The sequence below is a fragment of the Falco naumanni genome, chromosome 20 (assembly GCF_017639655.2).
Source record: "Falco naumanni isolate bFalNau1 chromosome 20, bFalNau1.pat, whole genome shotgun sequence".
Taxonomy (NCBI): domain Eukaryota; kingdom Metazoa; phylum Chordata; class Aves; order Falconiformes; family Falconidae; genus Falco; species Falco naumanni.
In genome coordinates this window covers 1,914,672-1,938,660 of record NC_054073.1, presented here as the reverse complement: position 1 = coordinate 1,938,660, position 23,989 = coordinate 1,914,672, and the positions used below count along the sequence as shown (strand labels likewise).

The 23,989-nt window shown below is 62.3% G+C and overlaps 3 protein-coding genes across 5 annotated transcripts; all 3 read left to right on the top strand.

Annotated features, from left to right (window-relative positions):
- Positions 1-1,850: 1,850 nt before the first annotated feature.
- On the top strand, positions 1,851-6,980 carry LOC121099558 (methanethiol oxidase-like). Of its 2 annotated transcripts, none has more exons than XM_040618686.1 (10): positions 1,851-1,928; positions 2,645-2,830; positions 3,349-3,469; positions 3,560-3,742; positions 4,076-4,254; positions 4,609-4,687; positions 4,976-5,097; positions 5,198-5,290; positions 5,530-5,648; positions 6,292-6,980. In XM_040618686.1, exons 2-10 carry the CDS (start codon positions 2,663-2,665, stop codon positions 6,452-6,454), a joined length of 1,227 nt encoding a protein of 408 aa, XP_040474620.1. In that variant the 5' UTR covers positions 1,851-1,928; positions 2,645-2,662; the 3' UTR covers positions 6,455-6,980. The 2 variants fall into 2 exon arrangements, with proteins under 2 accessions (XP_040474620.1, XP_040474619.1); XM_040618685.1 differs by lacking the exon at positions 1,851-1,928 and adding an exon at positions 1,943-2,175.
- Positions 6,981-11,104: 4,124 nt separating this feature from the next.
- On the top strand, positions 11,105-18,118 carry LOC121099676 (methanethiol oxidase-like). Its single transcript, XM_040618907.1, has 11 exons — positions 11,105-11,150; positions 12,987-13,099; positions 13,438-13,623; positions 14,175-14,295; positions 14,498-14,680; positions 15,234-15,412; positions 16,021-16,099; positions 16,190-16,311; positions 16,428-16,520; positions 16,776-16,894; positions 16,980-18,118. Exons 1-11 carry the CDS (start codon positions 11,144-11,146, stop codon positions 17,140-17,142), a joined length of 1,365 nt encoding a protein of 454 aa, XP_040474841.1. The 5' UTR covers positions 11,105-11,143; the 3' UTR covers positions 17,143-18,118.
- A 210-nt stretch (positions 18,119-18,328) lies between these two features.
- Positions 18,329-23,652, top strand: RFX5 (regulatory factor X5). Of its 2 annotated transcripts, none has more exons than XM_040618563.1 (10): positions 18,329-18,433; positions 19,360-19,490; positions 20,096-20,129; positions 20,550-20,632; positions 20,802-20,927; positions 21,147-21,263; positions 21,671-21,752; positions 21,982-22,186; positions 22,391-22,485; positions 22,600-23,652. In XM_040618563.1, exons 2-10 carry the CDS (start codon positions 19,372-19,374, stop codon positions 23,635-23,637), a joined length of 1,899 nt encoding a protein of 632 aa, XP_040474497.1. In that variant the 5' UTR covers positions 18,329-18,433; positions 19,360-19,371; the 3' UTR covers positions 23,638-23,652. The 2 variants fall into 2 exon arrangements, with proteins under 2 accessions (XP_040474497.1, XP_040474496.1); XM_040618562.1 differs by having other exon boundaries at positions 21,979-22,186.
- Positions 23,653-23,989: the final 337 nt, after the last annotated feature.

The following is a 23,989-nucleotide window of genomic DNA, read 5'->3' as shown; positions in this document are numbered from 1 at the left end:
ACGTAGCTACTGGCCAGGCACTGTTTTGCTCTGCTGAGTTGCCCCGAGTCCTAAAGGTTCCGATTTCCCACAGGTGGGCTGACGTCCCCCCGTGGAGATGCCAGCCTGAGAGGCGACGGGCACGTCTTGACCTTGCAGGTGCTGCATCAGCAGGGGCGCAGATGGCGTTTGCCCAGGCACCCATTTCTAGCCTGGTGTGTTCCTTCGCTGTTCAGGAGATGCCGGCAGCTCCTCCAGTCTCTTCTGCCGTCAGCACTGTTGGAGCCCCCTGCCTCCTCTTGTGAGCCCTGTATCCCAGTTTGCAGCCCTCAGGGCTCCAGAAGCCTCTTTTGGGTAGAGGCGCCTCTGGGCTGGCTTGCTGAGCGGAGCCCAGGGAACCCGTGATGCCTTCAGCTCGCCCCCAGACAGACGTGCCTTCTCTCGGGGTCTGGATTTCAGAGGTGCCTTTGGTGCCCTCTCTACGTTTACACGTTGTAGTCTCCAGGAGCCTGCTGGTGGGGACGCTGATCTAGATGGGCTTCTCATCCCTCGTGCGGAATTTGCAGCCGCTGCACATTTGTGTGGCAGCAACCTGGGCACGGGGGATGGCTGCAATGAGCTTGCTTCTCGGCCGGGGCATGGGGGCCTCCAGAGCCTGAAGAAGTCCACTGGAGATCACCAGAGCGCCAGGATCAGATACGGGAGGCTGTGTTTAGGGAAAAGACCTGCACGCACCAGCAGATTTTTCCTCTAGATTGGTGGTTAGCAAGGCGGAAAGAAGCCGCAGCGCTGGTCTGGCACCTCCCAAACGCCGAGGAGCGATGGCTCCTCCCTTGGCAGCTGCTTTCTCCCCCCACCCGTTTGCCTTGTATATAAGGCCCCCTCGGAGCAGCCTCGGCACAGCACATCCCACTCCGGCGAGGCAGACAGCGAGCCGCACCTCCAGTCCCAGCACCTCTGCTCGAGGAGAGTGAACATGAAGGGCATCAGCATGGGTAAGGGATGCTCTGCAGCCTCCCGCAGCCCACAGCAGCTCCGAGCCTTGTGGCTCCATCCTGGACCGGGCTGCAGCCACTGCCTGGGGGCTGCGGACATCCCCCCTTGGACCCGAGTCCCCGCTGGGAACGGGCAGGTCTGTTCCGCTGCAGGGAGGAGAGGGGTGGCACTGGAGTGTGGCACCTTGTCCGGCTGGGGCCGAAGGTTCTCTCTGTTCTGGGACGGCCCTGGTGGCGCTTCAGGGAGGATTCCTCTCCTGGGTCGGGGGGTCATCAGTGCCATAAGCGGAGCAGGGGCCGGTCACAGAGGTCCCCGTTGAGAGCTGGAGTGGGAGAAGGTCCCTTGGGTGGGACGGAGGCTTCCGAGTAGGCACCGTCTGGGACGTGGACATTTCTCATTTCATTCTTCTCCCCAACCCAGACAGATGCAGAGCTCAGTGCTACGAGTACCCCACCTGCCCGGAGGCTGTGAAAGGCAAGTCCTCTCGAGCGTGTCGTGCAGCGGGTGGTGTTTGGGAGAGAGCTCCCTGTTAGTGGAGACCCCCGTTAACGTGTGCCGAGTCCCCTCCCCCAAAGGGGCAGGACGGTACCTCCGTGGAGATCTTCTCCGCTGCGGTTGTTCTCGTGCCTCTGGGTCGGTAACGGCGCCAGGGTTGGGCAGTTGTCAGTGCGCAAGGAGGAAGGGATGGAATAGCTGCAGGTCGTTGCGTTCAGCTGCCTGTAGGAAGGTCTTGGCATCCAGAAAAGTGAGTTCAGTCTTCTCTGAGGGTCTGCTGAAGCTTTTCTTTTCCCGCCTGGCTGGTTCACGGCGTGCTTTAACACAAGCTTTCCTTCTACGCAGCTCCTAGAGAGGAGGTTGCCTACGTGACCTGCACCTACAGGGAAACCTGCGCGGAGCAGCCTGACTTCCTGGCCACCATTGACCTCAACCCCAGATCTCCCTGTTACTGCCAGGTACCCATGTCCCTGCAGCGCTCGCCTGGGATGGTGCCCAGCTGCTGGCTCTGTGCTTCATGGTGCCTCGGCATTCGGGACCTTTCCTGCTTTTTGCTTGGGACTCCAGGTTGCTTGATAGCACCCCGGGATGCCAGGCGTCTCTCTATGCCTGGCACCTTCTTGTCTTGGGCATTTTTCTCTCCTGTCCACCGTTCTCTCCTGCTGCCTGGTCATGCCCTGCCAAGACCCATCTGGGAAACCCCTGGTGAGTTCTGTCACAACAGGTCTCTCTCTTGCTTCTCCGCGGTTGTACGTGTGAGAGAGGGCTGTTGTCTGCCTGCAAACTCACCTTCCTGCTGTCTTTGCGCTGTCCTGTGTGTGCCTGGCTGCGGTTGAGTCGTCTCCGTCTCGGTGTCCTGGGGACAGGTCGGCTCTGACTCACTTCCCAACTCACTTCCCGAGAGTCTTGGTGCTGCTAGTGAGCTCCTGAGCACGTGCTCTGGATCAGCCTGTGGGTGGCTGCTCGGCATGGGGAACGGTCTCCTCTCAGCGGCACGCCGTGCCCTAACGCGGAGCAGCGGCCAGTGCACGGAGCAGTGTTCTCCTCCCGGAGCTCTGCAGGCGGTGCCAGGCGCGCAGGTGGAGGCTGCCAAGCCAGAAGCATCTGCCAGCGTTAGGGTCCCCGTTTCTCCCCGCCTCCCTGTGCGAACCCTAACTCTGCCTTGGCTGCCTAGGTGATCCACCGCCTGCCCATGCCCAACCTCAAAGACGAGCTGCATTCCTCGGGGTGGAGCGCTGGCTGCGCCTGCTTTGACACTGCCACACCGAGAAGGAACAAGCTGATTCTTCCCTGTTTGATTTCCTCCCGCATTTACGTGGTGGATGTGGGTTCCCAGTGCCGGGCTCCCAGGCTGTGTAAGGTATGCCTCAGGTGACGCAAGGACAAGTTTCTGGGAAGGAGTTGGGAACTGGTGCTTCTGGGATAATACACAGGGAAGAAGGGTTCTGTCTTCATCTCCTCTTCCACCCCGATTTCAGGGAGCTGGGTCACGTTTTCCGCTCGGCTCTCTCCTTTCCAGACCAAGGAAGGCTCCGCTCATCCTTGCGTCCCCCTCTCTGCCTGTTGCGTTCAGAGAGCCTAATCGTGGGCAGTCACGCCCCGCACCACACCTGCCGCCCCCGCAGTGCGGTGGACGGACAGGCTGTGATGGGTTCGGTGTTGCTGCATTCTCCTCTGCGCAGAGGGGCAGCTCAGGGGCTTCTGTGCTCCTCTGCAAGGAGGAGCAGCCCCTGGCAAGTGGGAGTCCTTGGAACGAAAGCTCCCGCAAGCATCGGAGGTTTGCAGGAGTCTCTGGTGGCCAAAGGCTCTGCCAGGGAGCGTGAAATGAGCCGAGCAGTCGCCGGCTGAGGTGTGTGTGTCTGTGTGACCTTTTCTCAGATGATCGAGCCAGTGGATGTCTTCTGGAAGTGCAACAAGGGATACCTCAGCGTAGTGCACAGCCTGCCTAATGGTGACATCCTGATTGCCAACATGGGAGACCCAGCTGGCAACGGGAAAGGTACTTTGCCGGGCGATGACTCCACAAGGAAACGGGCTGCTTTGGAAGCGGAGTACGCGATTGATCGTGCGTCCCCTTTTTGCGCCCCAGGTGGATTCATTGTGCTGGATGGAGAGACCTTTGAGCTGAAGGGGAACTGGGAGAATGAGTGTGAAGCCCCCCCGACTGGATACGACTTCTGGTACCAGCCGCGCCACAACGTTCTCATCAGCTCTGCCGGACTGGTCCCAAAACGCGCGGGACGCGGGTTTAATCCTGACGACTTGAAGAAAGGTGAGGGAATGCGGATGCAAGTGCTGAGCCAGAGCTCAGCGGGGTGGTGGGAGGGTGCCGGTGCCGTCAGAGCGAGAGCCGGAGCTGGAGAGGGGGGGACAGGCAGATGTCCCCACGAACGGCCCATCCTAGAGGCACGGCTGCAGGACGTGCAGCACCTGTCCTTATCCCAGGCTGGTCCCTGCCCTCTCCCGCTGCTCCCTCAAGTGCGGCGGCTTCTCTGCAGGCTCTGGCTGGTCACTGCCGCGGCTGTCCCTGAGTGCGAGCATTTGGGGAGGGATTAGTCTCCACAGGTGGCCCCTCATCTTCTGACGTGGTCTTCCTTTTCCGCAGGGGTCTTTGGGCGCCGCCTGAACGTGTGGAACTTGTCCTGCCGCACCCTCACCCAGTGCTTCGACCTGGGGGAGGACTCTCTGCCCCTGAGCGTGAAGTTCCTCCACAACCCCGATGCTGCCGAGGGATACGTCAGCTGTGCCCTGAGCGGCGTTGTCTACCGCTTCTACAAGTGCGAGGCAAGTGTTCTGCCAGCAGCCGGGGAGACCCGGCCGTGGGGAGCTTCAGGGCGACTGGGAAAGGCACCGAAGAAACGCGGGGTGGCGGGGAGAAAGGAGGAGGCGTGTGGAGAGGGCAGCGTGCGGAGCCAGCTCCGGACCCTTAGGCTGGGGGATTCCTCTGAGCGAGGAGGCTCAGCCTTGCTGCTGCTGTCGGCCGGTGCTGCCCCAGCCGTGCCTGCTCGCCGTAGCTGGGCGCAGCGGCAGCCTTCCTCCGGCAGCTTTGCCGGCTGCGCAGGCATGCGAGTGCCGGGCAGCGCTCTCGCCTGAGCAGCCTGGAGCACTCACAGTGCTGTGCCCTTGTTCCTTGTGCAGAGAGACAACTGGGCCGTAGAGGAGGTGATTCGGATACCGGCCAAGGACGTGACGGGATGGATTATGCCCAAGATGCCAGGTCTGTGTGCCCCAAGGGGTGTTTATATTTTCCCTCCCGGAGCGCTGTGTCGTGCCGCCCGGCAGAGACCCCTCACTGACCCGCGGCGCCGTGCCGCGCAAAGATGGCAGAAGGCTTGTCGGAGGGGGCGGGGGCTGTGCAAGCCCTGAGGAGGCACCGCTGCCCCAGCTGCAGCCTGCGCGCTCGGGCGGCTCTCGTGCACCATAGGCACGACGTCCAGGGTGGCAGGGAGAGGCGCGTTCTCTGTGGGCGCTGCCTTCTCTGGAGCTCTTTGTTTGTGTGCCCTAGCCTTCACGGTGGACCTCGTCATCTCGACGGATGACAAGTACCTGTACCTCAGCAACTGGCTGCACGGAGACATCCGCCAGTATGAGCTCTCCAAGACCTGCAAGCCCAGGCTGGTGGGGCAGGTAAGGCAGGAGCGGAAGGGCTGGCACCGCTGGGTTCCTTAGGAGGGTCTGGCGGTGGCCGCGTGACAAGGCCACGTGTCTCCCCCTGCCTCGCTTCCAGGTGTTTGTGGGAGGCAGCATCCTCAGAGGGGGACCCGTCACCGTGTGCAGAGACGAAGAGCTGAAGTGCCAGCCGGAGCCCTTGGTGGTCAAGGTGAGCTCCGTGGCCTCTTGGCCCTCTGGTGTCCTTTGCGCTTGAGCTCTGCTCGGCAAATTCCCTGCCCGCGGGCTCTGGGGCAGGTCTCCGCTGCAGCGGCCCGTGTGCCCGCAGCTGCTGGCCGCTTGCCTGCGCTGGCAGGGCAGGCAGCTGCTCTGCTCCGCTCCCTGCTCCGGCTTGTGCTTGGCTGCTGCGGGAAAAGCCAGTAACGCCACGGCTGTCTGTTGTGCCTGCAGTGCAAGAGAGTGTACGGCGGCCCCAGTAAAATGCAGCTCAGCGTGGACGGCAAGAGGCTGTACGTCACCAACTCCTTCTACAGCACGTGGGACAAGCAGTTCTACCCGAACTTGGTCAGGTGAGAAGCGCTGGGCAGGCGCGAGGCCTCTTTTGCACAGCCCCTGCGTTCCAAAGGGGAAAGGCGCCTCGCTGGGGGGGCTCTGAGGACACCTCTGTGACTGCAGGGGACGGGGCCTCCTAACGTGGTCCCCGCAGCTTCCTCGGGCGGGATCTCACGTGCGCCTGACCCCGGCGCCCCTGGCCGGGCGAGGTGCAGCTGCCGCCTGCGTGGAGCCGCAGTGCCCGGCCTGTGCTCGGGAGAGCCCGGCAGCGCTCCAGCCGGGAAGGCGGAGAGGATCCGCCCGTGGAGCCCCGGCAGCCAGGCCAGGCCGCTCTGGCAGCGCCTCCCCAGGTGTCCCCCCAAGAGGTTTTGGTCTGGCAGAGCGGGCGATGGTCTCTCTCCAGCGCAGAGCCAAGCTCCAGCCCGCCTGCCACGTCGTTCCCGGCGGTTCGCCCGCGTCCATCGAGCATTCAGGGAAAAGACGTGAGCGCGGGCGTGTGGCCCCGCTGGAAGGGAGCCTCCGTGCCCTCCTCCCTGCGGAAGAGCAGATGTGAAGGAGCCGGCCTCCTCCTCCATACGGAACGGGGAGGTGCGGGCAGGAGCCCCGGAACAGGGCCCTGGCTTGCTTGCCTGTGACCGCTGCGCTCTTGTTCCCTCGCAGGGAAGGCTCCGTCATGCTGCAGATTGACGTGGACACTGAGAAGGGCGGCCTGTGCGTGAACAAGAACTTCCTGGTGGATTTTGGGAAGGAACTCAACGGGCCTTGCCTTGCCCATGACATCCGCTTCGCTTCCGGAGACTCCACCTCCGATATCTTGGCCTAGGCGCCCTGCGACAGGCTCCCTCCTCCTCTCTCTTCGGTGGTGCAGCCGTCAGGGAGCAGCGTAGGATCGTTGGGTTCGGGGGTCCCCACGCCTTGCTGGAGTCTGGGTTTCTGCTGACAGGAGCTGCGGGAGCTCCGCGTCACCGCGCGGGGCTGGGTCAGGCAGAGCAGTGCACGGAGGCACAGGGCACGTGGTCAGCGCTGTTCCCAGTGCCGAGCGGTCCCCGGGCCCGAGGCGCGGAGCAGAGCCGGGGCAGCTGCTGCGCTACGGAGCTGTGCAGCGTGCGGTGCCTCAGAAGGAGGGGAAGCACCCACTTTGTCGGCATTATTGTTCTTCAGCCAGGTCGTTCCTGGACACTCTTCCCGCGGCACGAGAGCCTCCTGGCTGGCTTCTCAGTGCTGGGGCCGCTCCGCGTCATCCCTCCAGGGCTGTCACGCGCTTGGGTTTGGAAAGAAGTGCCTGCTTCCTGACACCGGTTTGCTCCTGTCTTCTGCTTTAAACATGAATAAAATTGTCCTTCGCATCAGCTACATCTTCATGCGTCTTGTTTCACCAAAGCCTTTCCAATTTATTTCAGGGGAAAATGCCAGCAGTAGTTAATGATAAGATCAGGGTTTTGAAGGTCCCTGAGACAGGGCACTGGTTTTGCAAGAGTGCCAGTTCGTCTTCCTGGAAGTCTCCAGTCGTGGCCGTCTTCGCTTGTTCTTCTCTCGTGTTCATTCTTGCAGGGACATGTTTCATAGGGCAACTTGCCAACCGTTTGTTTTTCTGCCACAAATGAACATCCCTTGTCAAAGTAATGTAGTGTTGTGATCGCCCAAGCCAACCGTTTGGTTTTAGTAGGGCTTGCTTTACCACGCATGAAGGTCTGAAAGAATACTTTCAGTAGACACTCCAGTGAAATCCCTTGTGTTAAGTGGCTGGCACACTGCTGGAGAGAAGATTGCTTTCAGCTTGCTCCGTTCACACGGACAGCAGAGTCGTAACTCAGTTGAGAAAGAAAAGTTAGGGTTTTCACCCAAAGGACCTACAAAGTGACCTCAGTCCTTAAAAGTTCTTATTTGGCTGTTCTCTCTCACTGTTGTTTCACAAAAGCAAGATGCCGTTACCGGAGCTGTAAATCATCCTCCTGTTTATCGTGTGCTGCGTGAGAAGCCAAATCGCAGTCACACGGTGTAAGCCCGTGTGCTACACGGGACAGCGACCGCCGTCCTCCAAGACCTGCTGCACACCCACGTGGCTTCACATGAACCCCACTCACCTTGAGCATCTTCACAAGGGTGCACTTTGCAGCCAAAGCCATAATTGGCTTGGAGTTTGCAAAAATTAGAATGTAAAGAGGATCCTTCTAGCTGTTAGCCTGTTATGTGTTTACCTTGGAAGAATACAAACTCATTTACTTCCTTCACGGTTCTCTTGGGCAAACACGTTGCTACGCCTGTTGTGCACCCTGGGGTGCTGCTGTTCAGCATCACGATCGCTTGAGCGTGGCACCGTGGTCTGGCCCCCAGCGTGCCTCGATGGAGGGGCTCCTCGGGGGCGTCCCTGCTGGTGAGGTGGATTTGGAAGGTGCCTGCTCTCGCCGCCCCGCAGACCCTCCACAGCGGGTGTCTCGGCAGAGGCGCTGCCGCCTCTCCACGGGCGGGAGGGCGACCCCAGCCCGCAGGCACCCATCCCTGGTGCTCCCACCGCCCTCCCTGACTTGCAGGTGGCCGCACAGCGAGGCGAGGGCTCGGCCGGGGCTCGGGGCTGCGTGGGGCCGTGAAGGTCAAGGGGCAGCGCTGCAGCGGTGACCCAGACCCTCGACCCACCGCCAGGCCCTGCTCTGCCCCCGCCGCGTCTCTGCCACTAGCAGCCAGCTCGTCCACCCCCCCCAAGGGCTGTCCCGGGTCCTTGGGGCCCGATGGCCGCGTTCCAGGGAGCGGGGGCCATTCCACGTGCTTGCGCCTGAGTTATCCCGGGAACGTGGGATGCGCTGTGGCTGCGGCGGCCGCATGCACCTGGCGTGGGGAGGCGGTGAGTTGGGGTGGCTGGCCTTGGCTGCTCCGACTGTTCCCTCCAGCGGTTCTTGGGAGGACGTGCTTCTCCCTGGCACCAGCACCCTCAAGCCCTTTGCAGCTTCCAAGAGCTGTCCATGTGGACAAGCACTGCTGCATCACCCCCCTTCCCTAAGGGATGCGACCCTCTCAGGGCAATCCTGCTGAGCTGCAGCAGACGTTTCTGTGGAAGGTGTGTGAGGTCAGGTGAAGCTGGGCTGCTGCTCATACATGTCTTGTCCTTTGCATTTAAGCCCTATGACCTCTTGGAGCAGCTTTCCTTGGTCGGAGGCAAGGTGGGACACAGGAGCTGTGCTGAGCACCACGCTGCAGATCCGCAGGGTTGAGCATCAAATACAAGCATGTGAGTGCGGGAGAGCCTGAGCCGAGGCCATCGATCATTTTGCTGGCAGCCTTCACGTGTGAGGGGCTGAGAGCCTCTGGTGGCGGTGACCGACTGACCGAGCTTGCTGGTTCCAGGGCACCTGCTGGAGAGGACACAGCAGCAGCCTGCCAGACATGATGTGCCTGCGAAAACTGAGCATCCATGCACAGCCCTTAAAACCAAGCCTGTGACGCCCGACTTCGCAGCCACAGCAGCAGCAGGCACTGACTAAGTCAGACGTGTCATGGGGAAAACGGGCACGTTGCTTCTGCCCTCCTCCCAGCCAGCAAATTAGCATCCCGCAGTAAACAGTCATCCTGCAATTAAAAGACACCCAGTCTTCACTTTTCATTTTCAGTTGTGATTAACATCTGCAACCTCATAAAATTATTTCTGTGGTTGGGAATGCAGTGCTTGCCCGTCCCTCATTGGGGCACTCCGTCGGCCCCATGGGGAGACTTGAGATGCTGCTTCTAGCCCGGGATCGGAGGGGAGCAGCCTGCTTTCCCTTGATGGCTCCCAGCCCTTGCTTTTCCTGTGTGGAAGAGCACGTGCATTGTGGAGTGCAGAAGCAGCCCCGGCCCCTTCCCCTGTGGGAGGGGAGGAGGTTCTGCCAGCACTGAAATTGCTTCCCTGCACGTTTCCAGAGCTGGAAGACGCTAAAGGCTGCCCTGGTACCTCCCACACCCCAAGGTGTGTGGATCCTCCCCTTGGCATCCTTTTCCCAAACCCTCCTTCTCCCTATCCTGCTCCCCATATATCTGAATCCCTGTGGAGCTGCATCTTCTCTCTTGACTTACTCCCAGCAGGCGTAATGCAGGCGGGACCATCTCCTTCTGCGGCTCCACAGCAGGCGAGATCCAGCACAGGTAAGGAATCTCCGTCGACCGCGGCTTGCTCCCGGGGGAAGGTGCTTGGGACTGTCAGTGCCTTGCTGCTGCCTCCTGGCCGCAGGCTCTGCTCCGGCGTCCTCCGAAACTCAATTGCAGCTGGGTCTTGTGGTTTTGTTACTCTGACACCCGGAAAGCATAAAATAAAAAGAAATGTGGGGATGAACGCGGTGTCTCCTCTGGCCAGGAGAAGGTTTCTTTTCTCAAGCTACTAAAAGCGGCACGAAACGTTTAGATAGACTGATGATTAAAAACCTTCTGACTATTCTCTCCTTTATTCAGCTGCAGCTTGTGCAGGCTGCGCTTGCTGTGGTCAGATGCACCACAGCCGGCAGTCCGTAGTGTAAAGTCTGGCTTTGATGGGGTGTTTTTGCAGGAGTAATATAAGGAGAAGCTGGCTGGAAGGGTTGTTTGTCCGTGCTTCAGGCAGCAGCGTTTCCCTGGAGGAGCAGGGACACAAGTGATAAAACAATTAAGAATAAAAACAAATAAGAAGCTGATGCAGCAAAGCCAAGTCCTATGATTTAGCTGGGGGTTTCCCTCCCTCTCCTCAGACCTGTCATTGCAAATGGGGAAAAATATCCTTTTGGTGGTGGAGGCTGTTTCCTAACTGCAGTAAGAAAATTCTCTCAGCAGTTTTAAAGCCTCTTGGAGAACAAGGCTGGCAGGGTCCGACGTGCCCCGGAGACCCGCGGCGGCATGGCAGGGACTCCCAGGAGCTGGCAAGGCGGCTGCACCTCGAGCACCCAACGTCTTGGGTGGAAACAGGGCTTTCTGTGCGAAAGCTTTGCATGAGTGCCCCCAAACCATGGCACGGCAAAGAGGGTCAGGAGGAGCTGCAGAGCCCAGCCCCGCAGCACAGGGATGCTTGATCCCCACTCCGCTCCCAGGAGAATCCTTTTCCCTCCCTCTGCCCCTGGAACAGCAGCCTGGCCATGCTGCCTTTTTCTTCCTCGCTGCCTCCCCTCCTCCTCCTCCTTGCAGAAGAACCTCAGAGCTCCTGGCATCTCCTCGAGGCCGTGCGAGCCTGGCGATGCCCCTGCGTGTGTTGAACCACCCTTGCTCTCCTCCACAGGGACACGGTGGGAGGCAAAGCAGAGACACGCAGCTCTTCCCTTGCACCTTTCTGTGCTAGGAACATGCCACCGGCATCACTGGCTGCCCAGAGCCCCTTTCTGGGGACGGTTTGGATGCATCCTGGTTCGCCTTGACCATTGCCATAGAGTGGGACCATGTGCAGCCACTCCAGTGAGCAGCTCCTTTGTGAAAAAGGGGATTAAAAGAACCCATTGTCATCTCATTTCTGTTTGTTTCTGTTCTTCTCAATGCAGAAAAGTGTGGAGCGTGTGGTCCTGGCTTCGCCTCGCCTGTGGATGCCATGAAAGGCAAGTCTGAAATCCTGGGCAGGCAGGGAAGAGCCCTGCACTGCCCATGATTTAGATGATGATTAAAACAACGCTTTCCAGAGGGCATTATCAATTAACTCCATTCTCCAAGGAGGCTCCCAGCAAGCATTAGGGAAGCGATGGTTTTGCGATGGTTTCACTTCTGGCCTGTCCTGAGGTCAAACATCAATCGCATAATGACAGCTTGGTGTCAGAACAAACCTTCTTAGGTTTCACGATGGCTTGGGATGGGTCATAACCTGCAGAAAAGACACTTGTGGCTTCCTCGTGCAAAACCAAATGGGATTTTTGAGTTCCTCAGAGGTGACTGTATTGCTATAGCCCCACAATGCCACCACAGGAGCTAAACACAGGGAGAGATGGGGAATCATCCTGATTTTCCATTGCGCCCTGTTCCTGATGGCTGGGAACACAACATGGCAAAACTTCCTTGTATAAAAAACAGCCTCCCGGGCTGCTTCCTTACAAGTCTGGACACTTTGCCTGCGAATCCTTCTTGCTGTGTTGCCGAAACGCTGGTGCTCTGATGTGCAGAGACTGATGAATGCATCATCTCCAGCTATCCCTCCCTTAATCCTCCTCTCTAGGGCTTAGCAAACGCATCCTTGAAACCCTGGAGAGCTCTGGAGCTTGCTCATGATCTGTGGTTCCGATCCCTGAAACGTCTTTGAACCAAGAAAACAAAGAAGAGATGAGTCTTCAAAACATCCCCGCGTGTTGGCAGGGCTGGACAGTGATTTAAATTAATAGCAAATAGCACAAATCCCATTGACTCTGCCACTCTGGCAAGTTCCCTTGGGAACTGTCTGGTTGCTTCAGTGGTGCCAAGTAACTCTGGCACCCAGCAAGCTCTTCCACACAGACATCTGGAAGGTCAGGCTCCGAGCAGCTGGCGAGAAGCTCCTGGGTGCTGGGGTTTGGATCAGACCCCAAGGTCCCAAATCCCCTCTCTGTCCCTGCTTCCCACTTGCTTTCTCTTCCTCAGCATTTCCTAAGCCAGCTCTTCCCCACCAGCCCTCGCTTTGGCAGCGCTTTATCCTGGCACAGCCCGGAGCGGTACCACCTCCGCAGCCCCGAGGAGGTTCGCTGGGGTCTGGATCAGTCCAGCAAAGCCGATGGTGCTGCCTGCCCTGGGCAGCACGGGCAGTGCGGGCAGCAGGGGCAGTGTAGGCAGCACAGGCAGCGGCTCTGGCTGGGGCAGCAGGGAGCGTGGCAGACCTGCCACTCTGTCCCGCTTTCAGCTGGGATGGAGTTGATTTTTTTCTTAGCAGCTGGTGCAGTGCTGGGACATCCCTGGGGCTGAGCCCTTCCCTTCCCAGTGGGATCCCTGTAGGCAGGGAGCTCTCACACCATGGTAGATTTTCACAGCTCGGCAAGGCGGGGGGATGGCGAGGGGCTGGGGGGGCTTTCTGCCTTCGGCTTCCATCTGGCAAGCACTTCTCTGGTGCTTCAAGGCTTCTCCTGTGTGGCTGCAATGGAAATGAGGCCCAGTGTGGTTTGATTCCTGACTGATAGGGCTGGGCAAGGGCTGGCCCGTCCTTGCAGGCACAGGGTGATCCCAAAGCCGTGGACTTCCTTAGGGACTCTGAGGCCCAGAGATCCCTCCCCAGGGCAGGGGATCCAAATAAGCCTCAACCCCCGCAGGACAGAGCCCAGCCTGGTGTGGCCGAGATGGAGATCCAGCTGTCCCACACGCGTGGGGGAACCCGTCGGCTCCCCGGGAGGGCAATCGGGCCTGACCGGAGACTCCTGCAAGGGGCTTGTTTTGTCATAGGTGGTTCTGCCAATGCTCACGCAACGTTTCTGTCTTGAAAGGTCCCCGGGAGGAGATTGTGTACGTGCCCTGCATCTACAGGAACACTGGGAGGAAGAAACCTGACTTTCTGGCCACTGTGGATGTCGACCCCAAATCTCCGCACTACTGCCAGGTACCAAAGGCTTTATCTCGGGACTAAACTGGCCTGGGAAGCAGCTCAGTGCTGGTCCTTCGTGCTCCCAGAGCTGCCGGCTCCGTACCGAAGGCTGGTGCTTGCCCAGTTCTCCCCGAGGCTCTGAGCCTCCCTGTGCTTACAAAATGCACGTAAAATCTGCTTCACACCCCATCCTTCATGTCCCCTGTCACGCCACTCCCCTCCGCGGGGTGAGACTCGCCAGAGGCATCCTGACCCTCTAGTGATGTCTGCAGCGCGCTGAGCATCTCGGTCCGCCTGCGGTCCTGTGCTCAGCAGAGGAGAGACCGGTGTAGGCAGGGCTGGGGGCTTTGCAGGTGATCCACCGCCTGCCCATGCCCAACCTGGGGGACGAGCTGCACCACTCGGGCTGGAACGCCTGCAGCAGCTGCTTTGGGGACGCCACCAAGAAGCGGAACCGCCTGATCCTGCCCAGCTTCGTCTCCTCCCGCATCTACGTGGTGGACGTGGGAACCGACCTGCGGGCTCCCAGGCTTCTCAAGGTACCCGGGAGGCGGTGCCGGTACCCCGGACAGCCAGGGTGGTGGCTTTTGGCTGTGGGAGAGCCAGCCAAAGAGGCTTCGGGGTGTGTCAGAGCTCTGCAGCGCCTTGGTGGCAGTATGGGAAATGGGAAGGCTGTGGAAGGTGCTTGTTCTCCTGCTGGTGTGCGAACACTGAGTTCTCCTCGGTGGGCACCATGCATGGCACTGCCCGGTGGGTGCACAGCCTGTGCCTCGCCCGTGCCGTGTGTCTCCGGAGGAGCCCTGGGCATCCGTGTGCCGCTTGCCCTGAGCCTGGGTGTGGGGGCCCCACTGGTGGCTGGCAGCTGGTTCCTCAGGGCGCCCCGTGTGCCGACACGCAAGGGGACGCAGGACCGAGCATGCTCACCACCCCTGGCTGCGTGGCAAGTCCCGTCTTGAAGTCAGGCAGGAGCCGGCCACAGGCTAACAACCGGCCTGTGCACCTGCGTCCAGCGTGGCACGAGCAGCCTTCTCGCCCGGGACTGCCTGGCACGAGGGACGTGACGGTGACGGTTCCTGTGACCTGCCGGCAGGTTGTCAACTCGGAGGACGTCTTCTGGAAGTGCAACCTGGGCTACCCCCACACCTCGCACTGCCTGGGCAGTGGTGAAATCATGATCAGCACCCTGGGAGACCCGGCCGGCAGCGGGAAAGGTACCCCAGTCCCCTGGGGAGAGGGGCAGGAGGAACAGTCCCCACATCCAGAGCTGTCCTGGGGGCTTCATCCAGGTCCCCCAGCCCCTCCAGCAGCCTGCTCTGCAGCGGTGGATCTGTCTGTTGCTGCTTGTTTTACAATGTGTAAACGGTTGACCTGGGTGGTTTCCTCTCCACCAACGTGGTTTTGTTTCTGCATCAGGCGGCTTTATCCTGCTGGATGGCGAGACCTTTGAGATTAAGGGGAACTGGGAGAAAGGGGACAAGATCCCCCCAATGGGTTACGACTTCTGGTACCAGCCACGCCACAACGTCCTGATCAGCACCGAGTGGGGGATCCCAAAATGCCTGGGGTATGGATTTGACCCAAATGATCTGAAGAAAGGTGAGTAAACAGCGGTTTAAATACTCCGGGAGAGAGATGCTGAGCAGCACCGCAAGGCAGCCAAATCTCCAGCCTCCCCTGTTGCTGGTGAGAGCTGGCACTAACAGGCAGAGAGGACCTGCCCAAGATGAATTCCACACCAATTCCTACGCATCCCATGGGTTTCAAAAAGGCCAGCCCAGCCCACCTGAATGCACTTCAGATGTGAGCGGCAGAGGTTCAGCCCAAGGCAGCCCCTGAACGCTGGTGCTGAGCTGGACGTGGGGCTGGGTCTTAGCCGTAGGGACGAAGGATGAGGCCCTGCCTCAGCCCAGCTCCCGCCCAGAGGTCACACCGCCCTTCCCAGCCCTGTCCCAGCGGGATGGTCCCCACTGGACGCTGGGCATCTTCCCGTGGCTTTTGCCAAGGTCCAAAGCAACCGGTGTGTGCTGGTGCGGAGACCAGGGGGTCTGCGGAGCTCGAGGGGCTGCGAGCTCACCTGAACCATAGCACATCTGCCCGAGACCCTGCGCCTCGCAGCATCCCCTGTGACCCCTGCTCTGCCCCGCCCCAGGGCTTTACGGCCGCCGCCTCAACGTCTGGGACTGGACCACTCACACCTACGTCCAGGCCATCGACGTGGGCGAGGATGCGGCCCCCCTGGAGATCCGCTTCCTCCACAACCCCGACGCTGCCGAGGGCTACGTGGGCTGCACCATCAGCAGTGCCATCCACCGCTTCTACAAGACCGAGGTACGTGCATCCCGTACACCGGGGGTTCGAGGGAAAGGGGTGCTGCCCCTCAGCTGACCAAGCCGCGTGCCACCACGCAGCATCCCGCTTCCCGCATCCCCCACCGTCCTCCCAGCCCACCTCTGGTCCACGCCACCTCCCAGTGCCGTGCGGCTGCCTCTGCACCAGAACATGAGCTGGCTTGGGGGAATCTCACCACAGGACTTGTCCTGACTGGCAGCAGTTTAGGCTAAAATGATTTAATTTAAAGATTTATTTATGCCTTTGTTGCGGACTTACAACAGCCCAAGCAATGTTCTTCTCGGTGTCTGTTGGTGTGTAATGGTGAACTGGGTGAGCAGAGAGAACGTTTTTCACCAAACCAGCTCATCTGGCTGGAAAATTAGATGAGTTTTTGGCCCCAAACACCCTCCCTCCAGCCCCAGAGCCCATCCTCCCCATGGCTCTGCAGAGCCAGAGGTAGCTGGCAAAGCAGCGGAGCTACAGCCCTAGGGGCTAGGAGTGGTGGATGTGCCCACACAGCACTGGCCCCAGCATCAGGTCTTATCCTGCCTCTCCTGCGTGTGCTGAGCCCCCTGGGGCCGTGCTCTGTCCCACACCTCCCACAGCAAGGAGACTGGGCAGCGGAGAAGGTGATCCAAGTCCCCAGCAAGAAAGTGGAGGGGTGGCTGCTCCCGGAGATGCCAGGTCAGTCCAGGTGCTGAGGGGCTCCCGGGTTCCCCCGGGCGCTGCCGTTGCCGCCGGTGGTTTGCGCAGCTCTGTCATACCCTCCCCAAGGCTTCATCACCGACATCCTCATCTCGCTGGACGACAGGTTCCTGTACTTCAGCAACTGGCTGCACGGAGACATCCGCCAGTACGACATCTCCGACACCCGCAAGCCCAGGCTGGTGGGGCAGGTGAGGCAGCGGGGGGCTCCTGGTCACATCCCGGTGCTTTTCCTCCATCTCTTGGGGACAGCCCGGATCAGCCCCTCCTCGCCGCCTCAGCCACCCAGACCTTCGGTCTCCTGCAGGTCTTTGTGGGTGGCAGCATCGCCAAGGGGGGACCCGTCACCGTGAGCAGGGATGAGGAGCTGCGGTGCCAGCCGGAGCCATTCTCCATCCAGGTGAGCTGTGCTGCTGGCACCTCACGGGTCTGCTCCACCGCGGTGGCTGTGGCAGCAGCACCGCTGCTGGGAGGTGACGGAGGTGGTCCCTGGCCCTGTACTGCTGCTGGGGGGGACACGGAGGTGGCCCCCTGGCACCTTCTGGCACTGCTGCTTGCTCAGGGGGACACGGAGGTGGTCCCTGGCCCTGTACTGCTGCTGGGGGGGACATGGATGTGGTCCCTGGCACCCTCCAGCACCGCTGCTCACTCCCAGGGGAAGAGGGTGCCGGGGGGGCCGCAGATGATCCAGCTGAGCTTGGATGGGAAGCGGCTGTACGTCACCACCTCCCTGTACAGCGCCTGGGACAGGCAGTTCTACCCCGACCTCATCAGGTATGAAACCTCGACAGACGAGGGGGGTGCTGTGCACCTGGCTGGGGGCTGAACCCCCCCAGCCCCCCGCTCTCCCCCGCCCCAGGGACGGCTCCGTCATGCTGCAGCTGGACGTGGACACGGAGCGGGGTGGCCTGGCCGTCAACCAGCGCTTCCTGGTGGATTTTGGGAAGGAGCCCGACGGGCCCTGCCTGGCACACGAGATCCGCTACCCCGGCGGGGACTGCACCTCCGACATCTGGGTTTAGGCCCCTTCAGCTGCCCCCGGAGCCTCTGAGTGCCCCCAAACCCCCAAACACAAGGGCACTCCCGGCGCTCAGCAATAAATCTGGGGGGCCGCCGTCCCTGCAGCTGCAGCATCGCGTCTTTAAGTTCTCTCCATGAGCCAGGAAACAAAATGTGTGACCGAACCAGGGCCGCAAGGCCGCCAGCCCCTCTGAACCGATGGGGTGTTCTTAGTGCGCCCCTCATGCTGCTGCCGGTGTTCCCCTGAAAAAGCAAACCTGGTTTGTATGCTGGGGCTGGCACCAGCGCTGCCTGCGTGAACATGGGCTGCATGCACGCATGGCAGGTATGCACCGCACGCACACGCCCAGCATATGCGGCACACGCACACTTATTGCATACCCATGCTGCATGCCGTTCATGCTTACACACTGTGCACGTACTGCGCAGGCACCTGCTGCCCGCAGGAACACACTGCACACACGTGGTGCGCACACATGCGTTATGCAGGCATCACATGTGTGCACTGCACACCCACACACCACATGTGCACCCACACATTGCATACACACTGTGCACACTGATTGTGGGCCTTACACCCACTGCATGCGCAGGCACAGCACAGACATTGCATGCACGATGCATGCACACTTGTTGCACGCAGGTTACATGCCCGTTGCATGCACAGACCCGCTGCACACCCTTTGCACACACGACGCATGCACAGACCCGCTGCACGCACACTGCACGCACATTGCACGCACGATGCATGCACACCCTTTGCACGCACGATGCATACACAGACACGATGCACGCACATTGCACGCACGATGCATGCACACCCTTTGCACACACGATGCATACACAGACCTGCTGCATGCACATTGCACGCACGATGCATGCACACCCGCTGCACGCACGTCGGACACACGTTGCATGCACACGCGCGCTGCACGCGTGTTGCACGCGCCCGCGTTGAACGCAGACGCACCGCACGGGCACGGGCTCGTTTACACTTGCGCTTCCTGCTTCGGCCCCACCAATCAGAAGCCTGTTACTAGGCAGACTTCAGCTGGCGCACGGCCACTCCGGAGGCCGACGCCGCTTGTATCCGGGTAGGAAAACCGGCGCAGCCAATGGCGTTACAGGACAGCGCCGTAACCGGGCGGGCCGGCGGCGGCGCGGCCAATCAGAAAAAAGCGGCGGCGGGCGGCGGGCGCGTCCCGCCGGGGCGCTGCACTTTCGGTTCCTGTTGCGCGCGGGGTGGCGGCGCGTGGCGGGGACAGGCCGCGCCCCGGCTGCAGCCGCCCGCAGGTGGGTGCGGGGGGGGGGGGCCCGGCCCGGTGCGACCCCGCTCCCCCCGGCCCGGCCCGGTGCGACCCCGCTCCCCTCGGCCCGGCCCCCGGCCCGGCCCCGGCGCCTCCCCGGCAGCTGGCTGCGGCGGGGCCGCGCTGTCATGGAGCCCCCGGCTCCCCGGGCCTGCCCCTGGTGTCCCTGCCCCTGGGGCCCTGTCCCCCTGGTGTCCCTGCCCCTGGGGATCTGCCCTCCCGGTGTCCCTGGGGACCCTCCCTCCTGGTGGTCCTGGCCCCATCTCCCTGGGGGCCTTCCCTGATGGTGTCCTTGCCCCTGGGGGTCTGCCCCCTTGGTGTCCCTGTCGCTGGGGCCCCTCCCTCCTGGTGTCCCTGTCCCTGGGGCCCTCTGCCCGCTTGGCGTCCCTGTCCCCATGCCCCTGGGGCCCTCTGCCCGCCTGCTGCCCCCATCATCCCTGCCCTCCTTTCCCCGTGCACCCAGGGACTGGCACCCGGACCCCACGGGACTGTCATGGTCCCCCACAGCACCCCCAGCCTGGGGACCTGCCCCTCTGTCCCCTCCTGGGCACGCTGCTCGCTGGTGCCACCCAGACCCCGTCCCCTGTCCCCTGCCCGGAGCGGGGTGCCTGGGGCCGCCCGCGGTCCCTGCTGCTGGAGACACCCCTCCTGGGACCCCTGGGGCCATTCCCATCCCCTGGTGGCTCCTGTCCAGCTGAGGGAGCTCAGCCCACCCAGCTGGGGCCCATCCTCGGTCCAGGCTGGATGGGGGCAACGGGCAGGCGCGTTCCGGGCTGCACCGAGCCCCCCAGCCACCCCTCTGCCCTTCTCCCTGATCCCAGGCCGGAGGTCAGCCTGCGGGGGCTCAACAGCTCTGAAGGGGGTTTCTTCCCTTTTTTTTTTTAACTGTGTCTGGTTTTCACTTCCCAACAGGAACCAAATGTGATGGCTGACGAAGAGCTGAGTGCCCGAAACCCCAGGAAGGGAAGCTTGTCCCCCAGCGGCGCCCGGGGCAGCACCGCCGAGTCGAGCACGCTGCTGCAGGAGCTGAAGGGCATCATCTCGTAAGGGCAGCGCTCGCTTTTCCCGGGCACCTCTTCCCGTTACTCTGAGCGTTACCAAGTGTGGGTTAATTTAATAAAGTTGATTAATGTGCAGCCCCGGGGACCAAAGGAGTGAGCTTTGTGGTGCCGTGGCACGGCCTCAGGCATGCCCTGCTCGCTCTGGTGCTGGGTGCTGTACATGGGGCACAGCCCCGCGTCGCCAGCTGCGTGCTGCCTGTTTCGGGTGCAGAATCAATTCAGGGCTTCACAGCAGTGCATACTGTTCTACTGCAACCCTGTGGGACGTGGTTTTACGCCTGCTCTGCTCTCCCTGGGGTTAGGGTAGGGCACAGAGCGCTAGCGCGGGGTGGTGGGCACACAGGGAAACACGGAGCGTGGGGAGAACGGGCTGTGCTGGCCCATGGGTGCAGGTGGCCTTTGGCTCTCGGTGCTCCAGTGTCCCCGTCTTGGCATTGCTGCTCACGCTGGGGTGCACGTGTGGGGTCTGGGAGGGCGCGGGGACGGCACTGTCCTTGGGAGCTCTGGGGAGGGGGCGTTGAGGAACACCCGGGCACTGCGGTGTCACCCTGCCCTGCACTAACGCCGCTTGTCTCTGTCCCGCACAGCAAATCCGTGCAGAACAAAGTCGACGCCATCCTGGTGAGTGCCGCGGCGGCATGTGGTGCTGGGGGACTGAGCGTCTCCATTTCTCTCCTCTCCCAGCTAAACTGAACCCCGGGGATTTGCCTGATCTCATTTCCCATCGGGTCAGGGTCTGGCTGTGGGGATTAGCCCCGAGAAGCCCCTCGCCAGGGGGTGGCACCCGCTCCCCCAGCCCTGTGTGGGACGACCCTTTCCAGTCCCCTCGAGGGGCAGTCTGTGGCTTCGTTGACGTGGCCCCCTCGCGCGCAGGCTGTGCCCACACTGGCAGAGCTGCTCCGGTCTCAGTGCCCCATCCGTTACTGCCGTTAGGAGCGTAACGAGAGCGCCGCCTGCATCAGGTGTTTCTCATTTTGGACCCTTAACCTTTCTTTATCTCTGGTCTGTTCTCCCCCTTCCCTGTGGACCCTTTGACCGTAGCAAGATGTCCAGAAGTTTTCAGACAACGACAAGCTCTACCTCTACCTCCAGCTGCCCTCGGGACCAAGCTTGGGAGAGAAGAGGTGGGTGCTGGAGCGAGCCAGGGCCGGGGCTGGGAGAGCAGGGACTGTCAGGGTGATGGGGGATACAGATCACAAGAGGCCAGGGAGAGAGTGGCACAGCTCTGCCTTCTCCTGTTCTGCTTGTCCTGCTTTTCTACTAAATGTTTGTCTCCGGCTTCCACGAGAGCAGCAGTAGCCTGGACCTGAGCTCGCTGAGCACGGCCGAGTACATGCACGCGTGCAACTGGATCCGGAACCACCTGGAGGAGCACACAGACACCTGCCTGCCCAAGCAGGACGTTTACGACGCCTACAAGTGAGCGCAGGGGCTGGCCTGGTGGCAGGAGCGTCCCTCCCTGGGGCCGGGTTGTCTATCGAAGCCTGGCGGGGAGGCCGGCTCAGAGCCTGGGATAGTTTGGGAAGGGCCCAGCACAACGCGGGGTTCGGAGACGAGCCGCATCAGCAGGGAGAGTCCGTGCATGCGGAGGGCAGCGAGATGGGCTCGATGGCTTTAACCCCCAGCTCTCCCCGGCAGGCGATACTGCGACAACCTCTGCTGTCGCCCTCTGAGCACCGCCAATTTCGGCAAGATCATCCGGGAGATCTTCCCAAACATCAAAGCCCGACGGCTGGGAGGCCGGGGACAGTCGAAATATCCTTCTACGTACCTGGCTGGCCAGGGCAGCCCGGGGAGCTGCTCGGGCTGGTGGCAGCAGCCGCTGCTTCTCCAGCTTCTCCCATTTACAAGTCTGTGTACGAGGTGGTATTTTGTGGCTTCTAAGGGGGTCTGGCTCCTGGTTTTTTTGCTCCTGAAGGTTCAGCTCAGTTGTCCCCAGGGCTTGGAGTTGCCCTGTCCTTGCCGTACACTCGGGGTGGCCTGGGGTAGCTGGCGGCGGGCAGGGAGCCCCCCAAGGACGGGGCAGCCCAGCTCGACGTGGGGCCGGCTGCCGTCGCACCTTGGAACAAGCCCATCGTGAGCCCCGCAGCCGCGTCCTGTCGAGCCGTGACCCCGTTGCGGCCGTGTTCGTGTGACAGCGACAGACCTTAACCCGGCCAAACGTACTGCTACAGCGGGATCCGGAGGAAGACGGTGGTCAGCCTGCCGCCCCTGCCCAGCCTGGACCTCAAAGTGACGGAGACTGTAAGTCCTTTGCTGCCCCCACAGCTTGGCTGCTGTGGCGTTCTTTTGGTGGGGTAACGAACTCGTCGCTCGTTAGATCTGACGAAGGCAGGGGGTGGAGGGACGCCCACTTCGGGAGCAGGTTCTGCTCTGTCCCGTGAGCCTCCCCGAGGGTGGAGGGGGAGCTGCCTGGCCCCATTTGCACCTGGGGTGTCGCGTCACTGCGGGGGCTCATGGCTTGTCCCAGCAGCAGCAGTCGGAGCTGACGGACCTGGTGCAGTCCTACAACAGCGAGGTGATGGAGGCAGCCTGTGCCCTGACCTGCGACTGGGCCGAGAAGATCCTCAAGCGTTCCTTCAACAACATCGTGGAGGTGGCCCAGTTCCTCATCCAGCAGCACATCATCAGCTCCCGCTCGGCCCGCGCTGACCTGGTCATGGCCATGGTGGTCTCAGGTGGGTGGGATGGAGCCCCGGCCCCGCTCACACCTCGGGGGCTCACCCGGACCCCCCAGGGGCACAGAGGCTTTGGGAGATGGGGTCCCCTGGGGCACGGGGTCCCCTTCCAGCTGCCCGTGGCGTGGCTGAGCTGCTGCCAGCCCTCGTCCACGGCTGAGCTGCCGAGGGGCCGTCCCACCTTTGTCAACTGCGCACCCCCAGAGAGCGCGGAGAAGATCCACCGTGAGAGTCGGACCCCATCGACGGTGAAGAACGGTCTGGACACCTCGGAGAGCAGTGACCAGAGCCAGGGGCAGGTGAGACCCCACCGGAGCCGGGTGGGGAGCCAGGACCCCCTGGGTCCCCCACAGCCTGAGGGGGCACGCTCGGGGAAGCAGCCCGGCTCCGCTGCGACATCTCTCTGCCTGCAGATCAAGAAGGACAGCGGCCCCAAGCCCCCCATCCCACCCCGGCCTGAGAAGAAGAAGCCTGCGGAGCCCCCCAAGCTGGCCAGCAGCCCCCAGGTGAACGCCCTGGTTGCCCGCCTGCCCCTGCTCCTGCCCCGCATCCCGCCGGGGGAGCGACCCACGGCACCCGGTGCTGCCGCCGTCCGTTCCTCCCCTCCTGTCCTGGCGCCCAAAATCACGGCTGCCCCCCTGGGGGGCACCGTCAAGGTGGCCCTGCCACTGCCGGTGGGCACGGCCTCCCCCTCCCTGCCCCTGGGGCTGGCCCCGGGGGCCAACGGGCCAGCGGGGCTACTGAGCCAGCAAGCCGCCGTGCCCGTCCTCAACGTCCTGCTGCCCGGTGTGGGCGTCCCCGCGGCCGAGAGCCCTGCCAACCCCCGGAGCGCGGGGAGTGGTGAGGGGCTGGGCCCCCCAGACTCACAGCGCCCCAGGGCCACCAAGCGCCCCCCGGAACCGGCCGCTGAGGCTGCCCCGCAGAAGCGGCGACGTGGGCGGCCACGGAAGAGGCCAGAGGAGGCGGCTGCGGGGGAGACGGAGCTGCACCGCGGGGTGGCTGCGGGTGCCGATGGCGGTGGCGGTGCCATCAGCCCCCTCGGGGACGGCCGGGCCGGGGGCTCCCTGCCCACCCAGGTCAGCGTCATCCAGGATGGCAGGGCCAAGGTCGCTGATGGCCACGAGCCAGCGGCGGAGGAGGACGTGGTGGCAGCACAGCGGAGCCTGAGCGAAGCCGGGTCCCCCATGGGTGATGGCGGTGCTGCTGGGGGCTCCAGTGCCCCCCAGGATGGGGGGGAACCCCACATCCCCCCACACGATGGACAGACACAGGCAGGGACTGGTCCCCCTGCTGCTGCCTCCCAGTCAGGGGCTGCATCCCCTTGTGCCCCCGTGTCCCGGGGGGGGGTCACCGGCGTGGGTGCGGCTCTGCGCCCACCCTGGTTCTTAGCACCCCTCCAGCTGCCCCCCAGGACCCCGCCGGGTGCGGGTGCCCCCCGTGCCCCCCATTAAAAGCTGAGCACTCCATCCATCTTGTCCTGTCTGTGGGCCGTGGCAGGTCGGGGGCAGCGGTGGGGCTGTCCCCCGGTGGGGGGGGGGGTCCTGGGACCTCGGGGGTGTGTGTGTGTGTGTGCTACCTTCGCCCGGGGGGGGCCGCGGGGGGATCAAGGGGGGGGGGGGGGGGGGATGTTGTGTGCTCCAGTGAGGGGGGGGGGCATGGGGAGGGGGGGTAGCAAAGGGGGGGATGGGACAGCCGTGCCTTACTCTCTCCTCGGGGGCGCCCAGCAGAGCCGGTTTCCGTCAACACCCTCGGCCGCGCAGGCCCCGCCCCCGAGCCGCGGGTGCCGCCGGGCCGGCAGGGGGC

Excerpts from the sequence above, each read along its gene's own strand:
- LOC121099558 (XM_040618685.1), top strand. The coding sequence starts at position 2,059 with ATGCCAGGCGTCTCTCTATGCCTGGCACCTTCTTGTCTTGGGCATTTT. Across the intron at positions 3,470-3,559 it reads CCCAGCTGGCAACGGGAAAG|GTGGATTCATTGTGCTGGAT; the intron begins GTACTTTGCCGG and ends TTTGCGCCCCAG. Across the intron at positions 5,649-6,291 it reads TTCTACCCGAACTTGGTCAG|GGAAGGCTCCGTCATGCTGC; the intron begins GTGAGAAGCGCT and ends GTTCCCTCGCAG.
- LOC121099676 (XM_040618907.1), top strand. Across the intron at positions 14,296-14,497 it reads CCCGGCCGGCAGCGGGAAAG|GCGGCTTTATCCTGCTGGAT; the intron begins GTACCCCAGTCC and ends TTTCTGCATCAG. Across the intron at positions 16,521-16,775 it reads CGGAGCCATTCTCCATCCAG|GGGAAGAGGGTGCCGGGGGG; the intron begins GTGAGCTGTGCT and ends GCTCACTCCCAG.
- RFX5 (XM_040618562.1), top strand. The coding sequence starts at position 19,372 with ATGGCTGACGAAGAGCTGAGTGCCCGAAACCCCAGGAAGGGAAGCTTG. Across the intron at positions 22,187-22,390 it reads CATGGCCATGGTGGTCTCAG|AGAGCGCGGAGAAGATCCAC; the intron begins GTGGGTGGGATG and ends GCGCACCCCCAG. Across the intron at positions 22,486-22,599 it reads GTGACCAGAGCCAGGGGCAG|ATCAAGAAGGACAGCGGCCC; the intron begins GTGAGACCCCAC and ends CTCTGCCTGCAG.